The sequence below is a fragment of the Filicampus tigris genome, chromosome 3, assembly GCF_054856515.1.
Source record: "Filicampus tigris isolate MCC_2025a chromosome 3, RoL_Ftig_1.0, whole genome shotgun sequence".
NCBI lineage: Eukaryota > Metazoa > Chordata > Actinopteri > Syngnathiformes > Syngnathidae > Filicampus > Filicampus tigris.
In genome coordinates, this window is record NC_141219.1 from 20,646,927 (window position 1) to 20,665,501 (window position 18,575).

An 18,575-nucleotide genomic window follows, 5' to 3' on the forward strand; every position below is an offset into this window, starting at 1 on the left:
TAGACTATTTTTCCAATCTTCCTAACTCTGCATTTCTAACAACTCTTCTTTGTTCAAACCCAAAATCTAAAACTGTGAAGCACACGTGCTGTTCACTTATTTTGCTTTCAATGATTGAATCTTGTTTAATTCCCTTATTCCTTGATTAATGTGTTATAGTTGCAGACTTTTCCACAAGTCAGTTCATGACCTCTCCTCCAGCAAGCCGTGCTCCCCCCACCCCACACTACATTTCCGCCCCGCAGCTCTCATCCTTGTCACATCTTCGCAACGTCCATCCACCAACTGTGACAATGACCTGTTTCCATTGCTTCGATTTGGGCCGTAAAAGTGACATTTCTGTAGGAAAATGACAGGTCTGCCTAATTGCTGGAGGCATTGATGCATCCTTGTTGACAGTGTAAAAGTGGCTACTTCCTGTTGCATGCAGTGCATCCAGACAAACGGCTAATTAAACGATGTGAATGTAAGATCCTGAAATCTCATTCAACTTGAGCCTACGGGCACACCGCAGCCGTCATGCACTGAAAAGTTGTCGTCGACAGGGTCCTCATGCGCCAAAACGTAGTCGTCGACGGGGTGCGGCTGTCACACGCTGAAACGTAATTGTTGACGTTGCAGACGGCCGCTAGTGGCCGTGACAGCCGGGACCGGCCCGGAAATATATTGGCCTTTCGGAAAAATTCCCGATGGCCACCCCGCCCCGGAAACACTATAAATGGGTTCAATTTAACTGCATATGAAGTAGTTCCCCAAATACAAATGAAAAGACTATTACGTCTCACAGAAGAAGAGGACAGTGGCTGACTTTTTCAGCCCTCCGCGGCAGAAGATGTGATCGGTGGACAAGGGTTGGGGGTTGGGAGGGGCTATAAAAAAAATTTTTTTCATTGTTTATAAATTACCAGTTTTAAAGAATTGGCACTGACAAAAAAAAGCTAATTATGGAGTAATTCATTTTTTTTCATTCATTTCAAACATTTATATTCACCAGTACATCAAATTTAGAACCATATAAAATAACACAGTGAACTACAAAAAGATTTTTTCCCGGTACATGCATGGGAGGTTAATTGAACACTCTAAATTGTCCTTAGGTGTGCCCTGTGATTGGCTGATAGATAGATAGATAGATAGATAGATAGATAGATAGATAGATAGATAGATAGATAGATAGATAGATAGATAGATAGATAGATAGATAGATAGATAGATAGATAGATAGATAGATGTCACAACTGGTGAAATTTGTACCAAACAATATGTAAGGGTTAAAGAAATCCAAATCCTTGTTCACATGTGTTTTCTACTAAAGTAAAAGTACCCGTGCACACATATATGCATGAAAAGACAGCTTCAAGTGTAAGATTACAGTTCGTTCCAGGTCCTGGACTCTGTGGAGCAGAGTTCATGTTCTTGCCTAAAGCTGTGGGTCACCGACAGTCAGTTGTTGACCAGCTTGAATCCCTCCAGCACATGTGTGCACACACATCCTGCATTAAGAGCACATCAGGGCGCTCTTCTTTGTTGCCTTTCATTCACACTGCTCTGAGACAGTCGAGGCTGCGGGCAAAATGTTCAAAAACACAAAAAAGAGCAAACATAACACACTCTGATCGCGTGCTTAAGGTACACAATTTAAAGAGGATTTCTATATGCGTGCACTGCAAGGATATTCGCAATGTGGACAAAAGTATTGAAGCGAATGGCCAGTCATACAAGAAGGATCAGGGGGGAAAATGAAAGAAAAGACACATTTTTATTTGTGTGAATGTGCATCAGCTCCCCCTCGACCCCAATGACGACAAGCGCTAGAAAACGGATGGCTGATAATGGGTGATGAAATGAATCCCAATTGTTTTTTTCCATAAAGTGTACCAAACTTTACAAAAAAAAATCAACACAAGCACAGTACACAGTGAAAGTCTTCTGGTCCCTCCTCCGCCCATCCTGTGGTGCAGCTGTTGGCCTTATCTCCTTCCAAACACAAGCTATGATGTCAGTCTTTGTTGCTCCAGACAAGGACAACAGTCTTTGTATTTCAAATGATACACAGATGCGTTATTGTTATGACATTGACTTTTTTCTTTGGTTTTAATTCATTGGTGTCAATGAACAATGTTGAAATGGACTGTGGAACTTCATTGAGACAAGTAGTGCTTTGTCACATCTTGTGGCATATGTCAACCATCTTTGGGTGGTCATACGTTATTCATGGCACAGCCACTATCCCCGTGAAGAGTGGTTGTTCACTGTAGATAAAAAATTCAATTTTGAGCTTTTATATTGTTGTGCAAACAAACTGGAATTTAAAGGCTTAAAAACCTTGTACTGCTCGCCTAAAGTCATCTGAGATAGGCTCACCCTTGACCCCAATGAGCATAACAGCTAAAGGAAATGGATTGATGGATATTTTCTACTTACAAAAAGAGGAAATAGTTTAAAAATGTTATGCTGTAAAAACAGCAAAATATAAATAAGCAAAAAAATCAAACAAATATTTACCATTAAATCCCCTTATTAATTGTAATGTTATGCTCTCTGTGTGTAACTGTATTTATTGATTGTTGATGTAGCCATAATAATTTACAGTATACTCGACCGCGTGTTAAATGTGCTTGTTGACCCCCCGAGACAAAGGGGGATGTAGTTTACCGCAACCCAGGGCCCAGAGACGAGGTTAGATTAACATCTGCTCATGAGGAGCCTTGCTTAATCATGCAAAACAATCTGGGTCTCTGACATCATGTGGAACGCTTCCACCACTTCAGCGTCTCAGCACACAGTCGGCCATTTGAACACAGCACATTCTTGGACGAGAGTGGGTGGTGGCTGGCTGATACTCGACATAACAAAAGGCACTTTTCCTTCAAACAGAAAAGGCTTTGTCACTCTTTGCAGTTACTCTTTTAATACATTTAGTTCAGTTCAATAACAATATCAACAAATTGTGTGCAATTTATAACTTGGGATGATAGCGTGCTAGCGTAGGTGGTAAAGACTTTATGGAATGAGGTTAATCAAATCCAGTCACTACAAGCATTTGTTTGCCATTCACAATTAAAAACTACTTCAGACAAATGTCAAAATCATATACAAAATGTAAAAACACTTACAAAATTAACTTATTCTATTATACACATACGATATAGAGTCCGCATCACTACAGCCACTGCACCAATCCGCCACCAAGACATCTGAACGCGTCCATTTGAGGCACGATTTCACCCCCGCCAGGGAGAGGGCACGCCACCCTTTTCCGATTGAAGACCATAGTCTCAGGTTTATGAGGTATTCATTTTCATGCCATGTCTGCAAACCGCTCCAGTGAGAATTGGAGAGCTAGATGGTGATAGTTTGTCAAAGTTAGTAGTCGGTAACCGAAGACCGTTTAAGCCTAGGACACTAATGTTAAAATTAGCAACACCATCACTAATGTCGGGTACATTTAATCCATTACATTATATCCCGGATAAAATACAGTTTTCATCAATTTATGTAAAAGTATAACACTGTATGCCAAATTGGAAGTTGTCTTCTTTAATTTCCCAATACAAAATATCACTTTGAAGAAATTGTGTGGGTGAAAATCACCTGATGTTAGTGTTCTACGGTTAAAATGATAGTTGGATTAGAAAATGGCAGATAAACAGACGGCGCAGGGGTACCCCAGCTGGAGGCGAAAGGTGATAAAGGGACAGCAAATTTTTAGTAAAATGCCCAGCTCTGTCTCCACCTGCTCACAACATCATGAGTAGAGGTCAGCAGCACTCCATTTCCAGTATACACGGTGTTTTATTGCACAGCACTTTGAGTTGCATGTTTATGTATGAAAAGTGCTTTAAAAATAAATGTGATTGATTGATTAATGGTGCACTGCTTCCACTCCCTGAGACGCTGGATGGTGGACCAGGATTTCTTCAAAGCTGTTTGGAAGTTTTCTATGGCCTCAAACTCCTCCCAAGCACAAGTTTTAGCGTCTGTAAACACGAATTCTCCTCTGATATTTGTCAGTCCATAAGGGAGTGATCTTGGCAGTAGTAGGAAGTAAGGAAGTACAAATACGTTATTAATAATTCGCTTTTTCATGCTGCTAGCTGTACTTTCATTGAGTATGTTTCTCTGACAGCGTGTCAAGCCAATGCTAGCTAGATTTTAAGCAACATTATGCAATGCATTTCTACTTAAAGAACCTATCTAGATAGGTTTGTTTCTAAATACATGATACACATTTGATGAAATTGCTGAAAGCATGCAAAGACCGAGAACTATGTATTAATCAATTGTGGCGATGTAGCGTTAAACTGTTTTTCAGTAATAATCTAGATTTTCCTTCTGAGTGTGGCTAAAATGTTGCCCAGTGAAGTGACACATTATGGCATTGGGCATGAGTCCAACCCAACCCCCGCTTGATAAGCGTTTTTAGTGGTTATCTGGGTCAATTGCGAGTTACTTATTATTAGCTGGTTACTGTTAGCTTGCGAGCTAGCTGGTGGTGAGTGCCCCTCATTGCGGTGTGCAAAGCCACGCGTCAACCCGGTGGGATATATTCCAGCAGTCGGAGGGTTTAAGCGGTTATATTTTCACAACTCAAACACTTAAGGATGAATAGGCATATGAAATATGTAAAACGAAATAGCATTCATTTTTTTAGAGCGCCGTGGTTGCAATCATTCAGCGGACAAGCCTGATTTGTTTGGATTTTTTTCTTCTTCTTGGCGATTTTTTTTAATCATTCAAATTCAGGCAACACTTTTCAATGTGTGTCAAATTTACAAGACATTTAATTTACACAAATTTTAGGTGCTAGTCTGAGTGCTTTTGCTAACTCTTTGATTGTGTGGGTGTACTGTTACACCATGCCGTGACCTGTGTGAGTCTTTGATGGTAAGATACAATTAAAAAGATTGCAATGAAAAATCTTCCTCCCTCACTAGTCACTACTCATTCAGTGATTCAAGCAGGTGTTCATTTGTGAGTTTTCCGAGCAGAATCATTTGATGTTCAAAAGAAGAGTGCAACTCCTTTTTCTCATCAGCGAATTGTCAAATACTGCACTGTAGTGTATGCCCAAGGACACAGGCCCCAATCCAAGCGTCAAGGTTAGAAGTGTATTGTTTACCCTTTCCCCCTTGTGTTGTGACTTTTGCGTTGCCATGACCTGGCTCATAACCAACATCGACAGCCAATAAAGAAGAAAGACTCGTGCTTGCGCAGCTTTCATTGTGGCGTTTGCGTTCTACGTATTTGCAATCAACCTTCTTATGGAGCTGATCTCTGCCTGTGAACGGACCATGACTGTGTTCGACTTGGAGGCGATAGCATCCGAACTGGCCCCCCCGTCCCAGAATGTAACTGTGGGGGCAGCGGTTGGGATTTCCGTGGCAACCAGAACCCTGCTTTTACTCGTCTGTCTACTGTTGGTGGTTTGGGGCCACGCGGACAAGCGGCGAGTACCAGGTAGGTCTCCAAATATCAATCATGTCTTTCTCAGTCATTTGTCATAACAGTAAAGTATTATTAGTATAATTTTTTTTTATGTTGCTTTATCACAGGTCCATATTTCTGTCTGGGATTGGGGCCACTTCTGTCATATGTGAGATTTATTTGGACGGGCATAGGCACAGCGAGCAATTATTACAATGACAAGTATGGTGACATTGTCAGAGTTTGGATTGATGGGGAAGAGACTGTCATTCTCAGCAGGTTGGCTCTTTAAGTCAATTCACATTACGATTTACATTGTGATATGCAATAATAGTATGATTATTTCATGGGAATATGTAGGAATTTGGGAAATATTTCCAATTGGAAACTTTGCATGGAAATCACGGAATGAACTGGAAAGGAGGGTAATTTAATGCAAAGGTATCATATTCAAGCATAAATTACAATTGTAAGCAGACGTCCATGCAAAAGAATACAATTAAAAAGCATAACATTTCCACAGATATTTGTTTAGTAGAATTTTAAAGTTTTAAAGATTTTATTTTACAATTATTTAACGGAATAACAAAAACATGAATATTGAGTTAAATCTTCATCTCCCTGACCCAACCCATTTACCCAACCCCAAATTAACACAAAATTCCAACAAAGTCCGATTCAAAATGCAAATATTTGGCCTAATAGCATAAATGTCAATGGTTCCGAAACTTTTTTCACATAGTACCACCTTGAAAAACAATTGTAAATAAATAAATGTTTGAAAACAAGTTTTGTGCTTTCAATTTAAATACAACAGAACTGTACATAACCAAAAAATCCACCGCATTGGATTTTAAAAACAATTAAAAATTGACGTCGACATTATGCACAGTGTGAACTAGAGGCAGCCCACGTACTACTAACGGTACTTGTACTACAACTCAACAATCTCTAGCCTCAACCACTAATGAAATGTTTTTTCAAAATAATAAAAAAAACAAAAAACACACAACACATTCATACAAAAACAGTCCGTTTGCCTTGATTCAACCTTTGTGAATTGCAGTGACCTAGATAACTGTGAATCTAGACGGGCATATAGGGAAAAAACCCCTCAATTTTTAGCAAGCACATTGGCATTTTATTTATTGTTGTTGTGACACAAAGTGAAAAATAACAGACAGTTACGCTACTTATCTGAAAGAACCCCCCCCCAATAAAAAAAAAATCGTTCTTGCATAACACTGTACTGTACAAAATCTGGTTTTAGTCAGGATTATATTTTCGCCAACAATATCTAAATTCCTTATTGAGCGCAAACCTTCAGTTTTGTAAATTGGATGTTCCTGGTTCATTCCCATGAATCCTTGTTAATTCCTGGCATTTTATAACCCTAAAAATTCTATTATTATTACCAGAGCATCGGCGGTGCACCACGTTTTAAAGCATGGACATTACACCTCACGGTTTGGGAGCAAATTAGGACTGAGCTGCATTGGGATGAACGAGAGAGGGATTATATTTAACAACAATGTCACCCAGTGGAAAAAGACACGCACCTATTTCACCAAAGGTAACAATTGCACTTCCATTGGGTCAATAAGAAGGACGCGACCGACCTCGACATTCTGCTGCAGCCTTGACAGGCCCGGGCCTTCAACAGACCTTGGAGGTGTGCGTCTCCTCTACACAGAAACACCTGGAGAACCTGAGGATGGCTGCGGGAGGAGACAGCTTGACAAACGTGGATGTCCTCGGTCTGCTGCGCTGCACTGTGGTCGACATCTCCAATAGACTCTTCTTGGATGTGCCCTTCAATGGTAAGTGCGCTTGGACTTTGATTTAGACCAGGGCTGTCAAACTCATTTTTGTCACTGGCCATATCGTAGTTTCGGTTTCCTGCAGAAGGCCGTTATGACTGTGAAAAGAAGAAAAAAGAGAGATGGTTTTCTCTTCCTGGCACTCACCGACCCCTCTGGTGTATTGCAACAACTCTATTAAGCTTTCTCCAATGGCATGAACAGTAAAGACATCTTAAGTGACAAAGGTGGACTTTAAAGGAACTCAAAAAAGGACTTGAAATTGAAGGAAATTTGGTACAGATTTTCTGTCAAAATCATAGGAACAAAAACCCATTTAGCAAGAAACATGAAGTAGATTTTCTTTTCTTTTATTGAGTTTATTAACACTTGTTATCTAGAGTAAACAAGCCTCTCTAATGTTGCATTGTTGTCCAGAGAAGGAGCTGATGCAGAAGATTTTGAAGTATTTCGAGACATGGCAGAGCGTCCTGATCAAGCCAGACGTCTACTTTAAGTTTGACTGGATCCACCAAAGGCACAAGACGGCAGCGTGAGTCCGGTGAATGGACAACTAGACTCCATAAAATCCAGCCCCGAAATTCTCTGTTCATGTTATCGTTCACTTCCCAGCCAGGAGCTCCAAGATGCCATCGAGGGCCTTGTGGAGTATAAAAGAAGAGAAATGGAGCAAGCGGATAAACTGGACAACATCAACTTCACTGCCGAGCTCATATTCGCACAGGTTGGACAAAAACAAACAGACTCCTCCATCTTACAAGGACAAAATGGTTTTACTGTTGTCCCCATTTGTTTTTAGAATTGCGGCGAACTTTCTGCTGAGAATGTGACTCAGTGTGTTCTGGAGATGGTGATCGCTGCACCGGACACTCTATCAGTCAGCCTCTTCTTCATGCTGCTGCTTCTCAAACAGCATCCACATGTGGAGCTTCAGCTGCTCCAGGAGATAGACAGTGTCATTGGTGAGGATTTGTTGGAAATGTTATAACAAATATCACTATATTTACTCATATTATAAGTATTTATATATATACATATATATATATATATATATATATATATATATATATACACACCCATGCTCCAAATGTCCGGCGCTCCACTGCCCGTATGTCAAAATAACAGTTTTGAACTCAGATGAATTATTTGCTTTTAGGTGACCGCCCCCTGCAAAATGATGACCTTCACAAGCTGCAAGTGCTGGAGAGCTTCATCAACGAATGCTTGCGTTTCCACCCAGTGGTGGACTTCACCATGCGGCGTGCACTATCGGACGATGTCATTGATGGCTACAAGGTCCCAAAGGGCACAAATATTATTCTGAACACCGGCCGCATGCATCGCACAGAATTCTTCCCCAACCCCAATGAATTGAATCTAAAAAACTTTGAAAAGAATGTAAGTACAGATTTTTTCTTGAAGTACAAGAAAATGTGTTCAGAGGAACAAGACCCATCTTAATATCTGCACTTTTTCAAAAGAAATGTTCTCACCATATTTTGCTTTTGTCTTTCCTTTTCTTAACTGAAGTCATTGGGACTCAAAGAGTCCAATAGAAATATTTACAATACAGTGAACCATCACATAAAGTATTCAAAAGTAATAATGTTATTATTTGAGTGCCATCTTGTGGCATCTTGGTGCCAGGATCTTTTGGAGTGAGTAGAGTGCTTCATTTACACCAAAAAAGAGCTTTTCTGTGATCTTGTAGTTTATACGATCATTTTTTTACCTAGATGTTCCGCTGTTCGCGAGCTGGCACTTAGTTAGTCCATATTTAAAATGGCATTTTTGGCCTACATCTGGTTAGGAAGTGTGTGGTTCCCCTTTTTGTGAGTCCCAAGTAGTGCTGATGAAAATCATTAATAATCAGCCACCATTTAAGTTGCCCATTCCTGAACTACGTTGAAGTGAGTTGAGAAGCTTCATGTAGACAAAAATAGTGCTTTGCTGCCATTTTGAGTCATCAATCGGCAAGTATAAACATTTTAGGTGGTTGTTAGTTACTCACAGATTTTCCCTGTTTATGGCAGGACTTAGACGCAAACCCCATGAATACTGGGGTGAAACTGTACTATAAGGGGCAAACCAAAGTTTGAAGGCCACATTTTTAATTGTGCCAAACAAACGTAGTTACTTTGTCCTCCAATCCTTGCAATCTTGGTCTAGCAAGAGTGCCACCCTCGATTGAGTCGCGGTTGCTCCTTCGGACTTGAGTTATTCCTCATGTCCAGGGCCTGTTTAATGTGTTGTCTTAACATTTTATTGATCAAAAATCTGCAGCAAGATTGAGGGGCCCCCAAAGGATTGGAATTGCCTATAGATGTCACAAGATGCTAATAAAGCACTTTTTTCTATTAAACAAGGCTGCGGTTTGACAAAAAGTAAGCTCCTCCCATCAGTTCAACAAAGTTTTTGGGCACCAAAGCAATATTTATATGGTAAACATATTATGCAGGGTCCACTGTAAGTGATACCCTGGCTAAAGGGTTTATAATTGCCTAGAGATGCCACAAGATAGGAACAAAGCACTACTTTATCCTGAATGAAGCTCCTCACCTCATTTCCACTGAGCTACTTGGCACCAAGATGCCATAAGATGGCAGCAAAGCACAACGTCTGTCTAAACAAAGCTCCTTAACTCACTTCAACATAATTCCTCTTTAACTCACTTCAACATAATTCCTTCTAACCAATATGCTGCAAGATGGCATCAAAGCACCACTTTTATCTAAATGAAGCTTCTCTGTTCACGCGAGTATAGACAAGACACAACAAGATGATGGCTTTTGTGCAAATCAATCTTCTCATACTTTTACAAAAGGAAGATAAAAAAAATATGCAAATGCAAATCTGTGAATATGTCAGGGTTCACGGAAATAAAACTGGAATGAAGTGTTTGATAACTTTCAAGTGTCTTTCCTTCTCCAGGCTCCACGTCGTTACTTCCAGCCATTTGGATCCGGTCCTCGAGCCTGTGTGGGCAAACATGTTGCTTTGGTCATGATGAAATCAATCCTGGTGACGCTGCTCTCCCAGTATTCCGTGTGCCCTCACGAGGCTTTGACCCTGGACTGCCTCCCGCAGACCAACAACCTCTCCCAGCAGCCTGTGGCGCACCAGCAGGACAGCCAAAGTCTCACCATGACATTCTTACCCAGAAAGAGAGGACACTGGGACCCTCTTTGAGACTTTTTGGTTGCCTTCTCTGTTCCCAGACATTTATATAGTGACCACATACGTTCAGTACAATATTGCTTACCTATTTATTAGGTACACCGTATTCAATACAAACAATTCCCAAGTGAACACATTCAATACATTGCGCTATTATGTGTTTTACTGTTGCATGGCTGTACAGAGCTTATTTGCGTGTGTGTATTGAATTAACTGTCATATCGTATTAATCTGTATTTTATTATTATATTTTTCACTTTCAATAAATTATTGCAGAGGATTGTTGCAATTTGTGCTTGCTGTTGCACAGCATTGTAGTTGTATGACGATGATCAATGACAATAATGTGGAAAATTACCACTCTTGTTGTTAAGGAAGCAATCCAACAGAAAAGAAACCTATTCTCATACTGTTTCACATAATGTTGTCTTTACATATAACGGTCAGAAGAGGTCACTGTTACATGCATGATGGTGAGCGCCTCAACCAGTTCAGCTAGTAGAACTTATGTTCATGATGTTCCATTCTACTCAATTATTTATTTGTTATTTTACACAGAGATGCTTTGATAAATCCAGTATGACGTCTTTAAATAGAATGAAGACACTATGTCCATGCCTAAATGTGAATGTAGGCCCAAAATGTTTTTCCACTACTAGTGCCACTTTTGGCAGATTAGTACAACTACTGTGCTGCACAGTAGTGCATGTGCCTACTTGTTGTAGTAACACTACAACAAGTAGGCACATGTCATACAACAGTAGCCTCAGAATAGACATTTTGTTTCACTAGTAACATGTAGCTGTCTTTCTAGTGTTCCTGCCATACAGTGTTTCTACTAGTGCACCCTAAATCAGCAGAGATGGGAAATTCAGGTCCAGAAAGTGAAAACCCTGCCACAGTTTGGCCCAATCCCAATACCCACACTTGTACCCTACAGTCTTCGCTAAAGTGAACACGTAGTCGAAGGGCACGAAGGGTTTCGAGGGCGCAGGTAACAAGTGTACTTAAGTTGCAGAATTGGGACACTTAGTGTGACGTAATCGACGTATGCACATGCGTCAGCGAGCATGACGGCACGGGTTGTTGTTTTGTCAATTTTGCTGTTTACAATTAGATTAAAACTTCAGCAAAGTAGTATGAAATAAAACTCGGGCTCGGTCTTCCAGTCGATGGGAGCTATGGCTCCATTATTTGGACTAATTGCGACAAAACTCGTAGGTAAACAGTAACGGGTTTTTAAAACATTAAAACATCAATTAAAGTACACACATATAAATGATATATTTTTTAATACATCGATATTTATACTTGAACAAATATTTTTCTGTTCAGGTACAGGTATTCCATAAAATCTCGTCAGTTTCCCGCTATTTTGGTCAAATCCACAATGAATGGCGGGTAATATTCTTCAGTTTAGGGGCCATGGATGCGGGCTCAGCCGAAGTGCGCAACAAGGGCACAAAGAGGGCGGGATGACAGAGAACCTCGCAGAATTGGGACATATCCTACACCCTCGTACCCTCGGCGGGAACGCGCAAGGGTGGGGTGGGTATTGGGATTGGGCTTTGTCATGAGCCACAGGTGCTTCTAATCAACTGAGATCATTTACCTGCCCGTTGAGTCGAAGCACCTGTGGTTAAGGCGTCGGGCCGGCTGACATTTGGTCACTCTTATTGGCTTTTAGCTACACCAATCAGACGGCGCAATCAGACGCCACGACGCTTCACGACCTCCGTGTTCGGATTGGCGTATCTAGGCCTATAAAGCTAAACTGTGGCAGGGTTACTTTCTGGATGTGGATTTCCCATCTCTGCTATTCATTCAACTAGTATTCTTAATTTTCTTATTAGTGAGGACAAGGCGCATACTCGCACATGGACCTTAAAAGCTGGATATCAAGAACGAATGCTGAAATTGTTTTTCATAGCACCCTTGGCCAAAATGATTCTGGTATTATGGCAGTGTTTTCATCAGCACTGTACTGCCTTTTTGGTGCACTTTTATTTTTAGTTAGTTTCCTGTGTTTCATACTTTTTACAAGTTTCCTGTGTTTCATAAGGTGTGTTTGATGTTATTTTCTTTGTTGACTTTAATATGAGCACTTTTGAAATGTCTCCTTTGTGGACTTAAGACCAACTATGAACTATGCTCTGTGATGTTTTACAATTGCGGTATTTTGAGTCACTGTTTGCCAGATTGCTAAGATTGTGTATTGTTAGCCAAGTATTGTGATAAATGATCTGTGGATTACATTTGTTTATGCCTCGCCCCTTGAAAGGAAAGTTCTGTCTTCTTGTGATCCAAATGACCGGTAAGTGAGAATTTAGATAAGCTACTTTGTGTTTTTTGGAGAAATTAAAGTTCAGTTTGGTCATGACAGACAAACAGGATGCAGCCCCGCTGCCAGCACAAGTGTGCACCTTCCTCCCTTTCCAGTATTGGCCAGTAATTTTGCATGGATCAAAGACAAACATGTTCATTGCTGGAAGGGGTAACGGAAGCAATGTCCAGAAAAGTTCACCAGAGCATTCGGATGACGCTATTTCATCCTCTCAAAAGACTTCCAATATGACCGCTGAGGAGAAAGTCCTAATACCATGCGCGTGGGAGAGAACTCAGCTCTGGAACAGGTCGGGATGCAAACTATTCCATCGACAGCGAGGAGAAAAACGAGTGGCTGACTATTCCGATTGAGTTCTGGTTACGTTCAGTCCCCAGTGGCTGGAATGAACTGGCTACCTTTTCACCGCCACATTCACTAAATTGGTCTGAATCTTTTATTTATTTATGACAAATGTATCATTTCTGTCTCTGCCAGTGATTTATAGTAACATGCAAAGAACCATTAAATGGTCTTATGCTGGATGGCTGAATGTACAAAAGACTGTGTCCGTGTGTTGAATTCTTACAGTAGTTAATGCATGCATACATTGAAGTAAATGCTGTGAGTAAATTAGATGAGATCATATACCGCATATACTTTTTGTCAGAGCTGGGCATTCCGTCCCGGGGGTGGAACGGTCCAACCCTCAAGTCCCGGACGGACACCGATTTTAGGGACGGAGGACAGGGTGTGACGAGTTTAGAACTAACGGACAGGTGGATTTTAGTCTGTCCCACTAATCGTCCCTCATGCATGTGATGTGGGCGATTTAATCTCAACCTAGTCGGCGAAATGGGCAAATGACAAAAATTGCATCCGAACGCTTCAATCGCGCCACTAGTTACCCAGCTGCGCGTACTTACTTGCACTGGGAACGCCCCGGCGGGAACTCTGTGCACTTCACATGTTCACTCTCCACGAAGGGGAGAAGGAAAGTAAGAAGGAGACGAAGAAAAAGAAGAAACGCTGGCGTTTGAATGCCGCAGCTGCTTCATTCGCACACATCAGAGAGGGGAGGGGCTTTACCTTGGTCGTAGATGACGAGTGGCAAAACAAAAAGCTGAAGGGCTGACCAATGGAAGCGTTCCCTGCGCCCATCCGTTCAGAGACTGACCTCTCTCACGTCTGCTGCATTGACATATAAACAATGACCGCTGTTAATAAAGCAGTTACATTACAACTTTCCACTCGCTCGCTTTGCCTCCTTACATACAACGTGTGGTGGCAAGCGGTTCGTCAAACCGTTAACCCAGAAGTGGGTGCCCATAAGGTAAGCGGATTTGAATAGTAAATTAGCCAGCTAATGAGCTTTAAATAAACCTCTGCCGTTAGCATTTATCCCACGGTGACATGCACGGATGCTTTTTTGGGGGGGGGGGGGGGTTGGGGACGGACATAAGGATGGAACAGCTTTAAAAGGAAGAGGACAGACGGGGTTGGAGGACGATGTTTTTTAGGAATAAGGATGGAGGGACGAGGCCGGGAGGGCACCCAGGTCGTGGACGGAGGATGGACCGGCGAAAAGGGTCAAGTGCCCAGCTCAGCTTTTTGGGACGATTTTGTTTGGTGGTGTGCAATTGATTTTTCAAGTATAAAATATGTGCCATGGCATAATCAAACGTTGGGAAACATTGCCTTGCAGGAGCAGCTATCACTATTCTGGGGGATAGGGACTGAGCACTGCTGTGAATGTTAAAAATCTGTGAGTAATAGACACCCCTAACTTTGTATTAGCCTGTAAGTGCCACAAGGTGGTGGCAAAGAACTACTTTCGTCTACATGAAGCTACTTAACTCACTTGAAAATAGTTCCTTGGTACAAAGATGCCACTAGAATGCACCAAAGTAATATTTGTTTTTTGCTTTGGCCTGAGCACACAAAAGCGAATAGGTGAGTTTTCACCAAGAATGGAGGGTATGTTTTAGAAAAAATGTGTGGCTTCACTGTAAATGACGCCCCACCAAAAAGATCTATAATTCCTTTTACATGCCACAAGATGGCTAAAAGCACTGCTTTTGTCCAATTTAAGCTCCTAAACTCACTTCCACATAGATCGTTGGCACTACGATGCCACAAGATGGTGGCTAAGCAATAATTTGTCTAAATTAAGAGCTTCAATTCACATCAGCATTGTTCCTCGGAACCAACGTGATACAAGAAGGTGACAAAGCAATATTTTTATCGAAATGAAGCTCCCAACTCAATTTAGTAAGAGGTGAAAAGATGGCAGCAAAGCACTGCTTTTGTCTAAATGAAGCTGTTCAACTCATCAAAATAGCTCCTTGGCACCAAGGTTACACAAGGTGCCAATGCACTACTTTTGTTGAAATGAAGCACCTCAACTCACTTCTATGACTTCTTAATTCTGATCCTGAAGCTGCTCACTTATTGCTCTGCTGAAAGGTCAGTTTAATGTACAAGTTGAATCGCTACAGTACCTGCAGGCAGAGCCTAGTGCTTTGGATGCTGCATAACTTTATTCTTTATTGACAGCTGTTGTCAGTTTGTCTTTTCTTCTTCCTAGAAACCCAAAGTTGTCAGTTTACCATTTGAAATGCCTTTATATTCCGTTTTAATATCCAGTTACTTAACACAACCAAACAATGAGGTCAAGACCTGATAAATATTTAACATGAGCATTTTATTTTTAAAAACAAACGTTCATAGATATTGGCATTTAGCAGCTCCAGGGTGAAACGCCTTCATTATCACTTTGCTTTGTCACATGAGCGCCTGATGCTGTCATTTCCTATTGCCAATCAAATGTTGTGCGCCTACACACATGCCTAACCAACTCTCCAGACACTCCCAATCTCTTTCTCAATTTGTAAACAAGGACAACTGTAGATTGTCATCTGCACTGGAACTTTGTGATTGGCATAGTCTTTAATTCTCTTGTACATCAGCCCACATGAATAAGTAAATAGCTTGCTAACATGGCTTTTGATTTTTTTTTTTTTTTTTGGTCACTTTTTTGAAAGAATGATTTTGGCTGTTTTGCCGTTGAGTCACATAAGAAGCATTTCCTCTGATAGTAACTCAAAACGGTACAGTTCCCCTAAACATACTAAAACTAACATAAGTTTAACCTCATTCATCTTAGCTGCCTATGCTCAATTGAATATGTGTCTTGTTATCTTTGCAGGTCAAATGCCGCATTCCCTCCTCGCATACAGTAGGTGTTCCATGTACTTGCGTATACATGACAGGTTTGTTTTGGCGTGATGCCCGTGAGCCTTCCAAATATTTCAGACGTAGGAGCGTTACAGCAAAAAGTTTGTATTTCCCCTGACTTCTGCTATCTGACTGACTGAATGATTTTTGTTGGACACCACACACAAAGTGTGAAAATTCTCAAATGCCAGTGGCCATCCTGTCTCTCGGTTTCAACACCCTGCTGGAATACTGCGTCAGTAAAAGCTGCAGTTGCCATGGAAATCTAATAGGCAAATGTACTCATGTCTCTACATAGCTCGTAGTTTGATAGTGTAAACACTGAGCAACATTTTCCATGGTGCTTATGAGTCTTTTTAAGTTCACTGGATGTGTTTATAGGAGCTTGCGATTTTGATAATCAGGATAAAATAGTTGCAAAGAGTCGCTCATAAAAATGCATACCATCTCTTCTCTTCCTCATGGTGGGCCGAAAAAAACCCAGTCCAGAATGTTCACCGCAATGACTGGATCACAACAATTGGTTGTTCAGCCTTACACAAAGATGCTTCAAATTGTCTCTTTGGAAATATTGCTGCATTAAAAGATGTGAAAAAATATCAATTAATTTGGGGTTGAGAACCCTTACATTAATTATTCACCAGGCTGCGTTGCTTTGCCCTGCATTGGAAATGAGGGTGGGGAGGAAAAGGTTTAAGGACATTATATTAAAGCTGTATATGTTTCAAGTGACAAAATTGAGAATTGTTTCCTTTCAAGTGGCACAATTCAAAAAAGCCTTTGGAAATGTGGAGGCGAATCACAAACGGTTTGTTTCGAATGTATGCCATCATTGCAACTTTGACGGCATCAAAACACAGTTGAGATAGAAGTGCCTTCAAATATGAGTTTTTGAAGATACGCTCCGCGGCTTGACAAATTTTTTTTGCCTTGCGATACCAGCATTCAGCATTTACAAACTCACCTTTTTTTGATAACTTTATCATCTGTTATTCACACTATTTGCTGTTTTTGTGCACAGGCCAGAGCAAATAAAATAGCAATTTGGCACCATCTTGTGGCATCTTGGTTCCTAGAAACAATGTGGAAGTGAGTTGAGGAAGTTTATTTGGACAAAAGTAGTGCTTAGTCTCCATCTCGTGGGATATTTGTGCCAAGCAACTACGTTGGAATTGAGGGTGAAAAAACAGGGTCAGTGCCGGTTCTAACAAGGCCACCACAACATGGAACCATGGAATATTTACTTCAATATTTTCACTACCCCGTTTGTGAGTTGACATTTCTGGAGTTATTTATGTACATTTCGGGCATATTTTTCATGTGTTTTGTGAATGTGAACTGTATGTGTCATTTGAAATGTACATGGACAACTTGGACACATCATTATCCCGTTACTTGCAGGGGATTGATACAAAGCCGTGCCTAAATCAGCAAGCAATTGATGCCCTCTGAAACGTTTCTAATGATGCCTCAAGATGGCCGCAAAGCACTAATTTTGTCCAAATGAAATTCCTCAAGTCATTTCAACATAGTTCCTTGGCACCAAGATTTGGCATTTCGGCCTACAGTGTAAATTCATTTTATATAACCAACTGGAGCCCTGACCTCAACCCCATCAAACACAATAGGGATGAATGAGAACAAAAAATTGAAAAAAAAAATAAGAGATCACCATCAGACATGCTTTTCAGGCACCTCACAATTGTCTTTCTAAGAAATGGACAGAAATGGCACAGACATAATCTAACTTGCACAAAGTATTGCCAGAAGCGTTATAGCTGCAAAGTGGGGATCCATTCATCCATTTTCACGACCTGTAGATGTAATAGTGAGGTTTCCCAGTACATTTGCCAATATGGTGTAAATGCAATAATAACACTACTACTCCAACTTGGCATGCGTTACGGTCAGACGTTCATACTGCAGGCATATTTGCTACCATGGCAACTTGCTGTTAAACAGATAGCCCTGGCAATTACTCGACTTCCATCCTCTTATCCACTAATGTGTATTTCCACAACAAGTGTTCACACATCCAATCACAGACAACTTGGAAAATAAACAAACAAACAAACAAACAAACAAACAAACAAAGATTTCTCTCACACGTCGAACTGATTATTTATCTGACTCTATCCAGCAAGGAAAAATAACAATATATAATATTGAACATTATAAAAACAGATGAATAACATAATTAAATACAGTGTAAAGAATTAAACAGTTTGTTCACCATAATTTAAGGCTGCAATCCCATTTATTGCATTCTCCCTTCTGGTGTGCCTACTTGGGCCACCAGGAGGTAATGTAATTCAGTCGTGCAGACACAAAAAAATAATAGTGTCTCTGAGCGATGCAGTAATATTACTAATTTTTGTTGACGAATATAAAGATATATGCCTGTGAGTATTGTTATATTATCTGTGAACATGTATTCCTCCACTGTTTGTGTTCAAATATATGTCCCTTCTGAAACCGCAACGATCGATGCTAACCGCATGGCAGTTTCTTAGGCTATATACCCAATCTGTATTTCTTGTAGTTTTATGTTTAGTTTGACCGTAAACTTAAAGAGATAAACAGCTTTTGTT

At 40.7% G+C, this 18,575-nt stretch overlaps 1 protein-coding gene and 1 long non-coding RNA gene across 2 annotated transcripts; one reads left to right on the forward strand and one right to left on the reverse strand.

Annotated features, from left to right (window-relative positions):
* Window positions 1–2,267: 2,267 nt before the first annotated feature.
* Window positions 2,268–14,064, reverse strand: LOC147150222 (uncharacterized). The gene is made up of 3 exons (XR_015086311.1): window positions 13,837–14,064; window positions 13,674–13,723; window positions 2,268–7,345 (listed from the first exon to the last, which is right to left on the reverse strand). It is a non-coding gene; the product is annotated as an uncharacterized LOC147150222 (long non-coding RNA).
* cyp19a1a (cytochrome P450, family 19, subfamily A, polypeptide 1a) lies at window positions 5,201–10,693 on the forward strand. The gene is made up of 9 exons (XM_086026808.1): window positions 5,201–5,460; window positions 5,556–5,706; window positions 6,846–7,000; window positions 7,065–7,247; window positions 7,665–7,779; window positions 7,860–7,971; window positions 8,047–8,209; window positions 8,404–8,645; window positions 10,179–10,693. Exons 1-9 carry the CDS (start codon window positions 5,265–5,267, stop codon window positions 10,434–10,436), a joined length of 1,575 nt encoding a protein of 524 aa, XP_085882934.1. The 5' UTR covers window positions 5,201–5,264; the 3' UTR covers window positions 10,437–10,693.
* Window positions 14,065–18,575: the final 4,511 nt, after the last annotated feature.

What these genes read in the sequence shown, in the direction of transcription:
- cyp19a1a (XM_086026808.1), top strand. Translation starts at nt 5,265, where the DNA reads ATGGAGCTGATCTCTGCCTGTGAACGGACCATGACTGTGTTCGACTTG. An exon ending in CCGAGCTCATATTCGCACAG is followed by an intron (nt 7,972 to 8,046) that starts GTTGGACAAAAA and finishes ATTTGTTTTTAG; the next exon opens with AATTGCGGCGAACTTTCTGC. An exon ending in TAAAAAACTTTGAAAAGAAT is followed by an intron (nt 8,646 to 10,178) that starts GTAAGTACAGAT and finishes TTCCTTCTCCAG; the next exon opens with GCTCCACGTCGTTACTTCCA.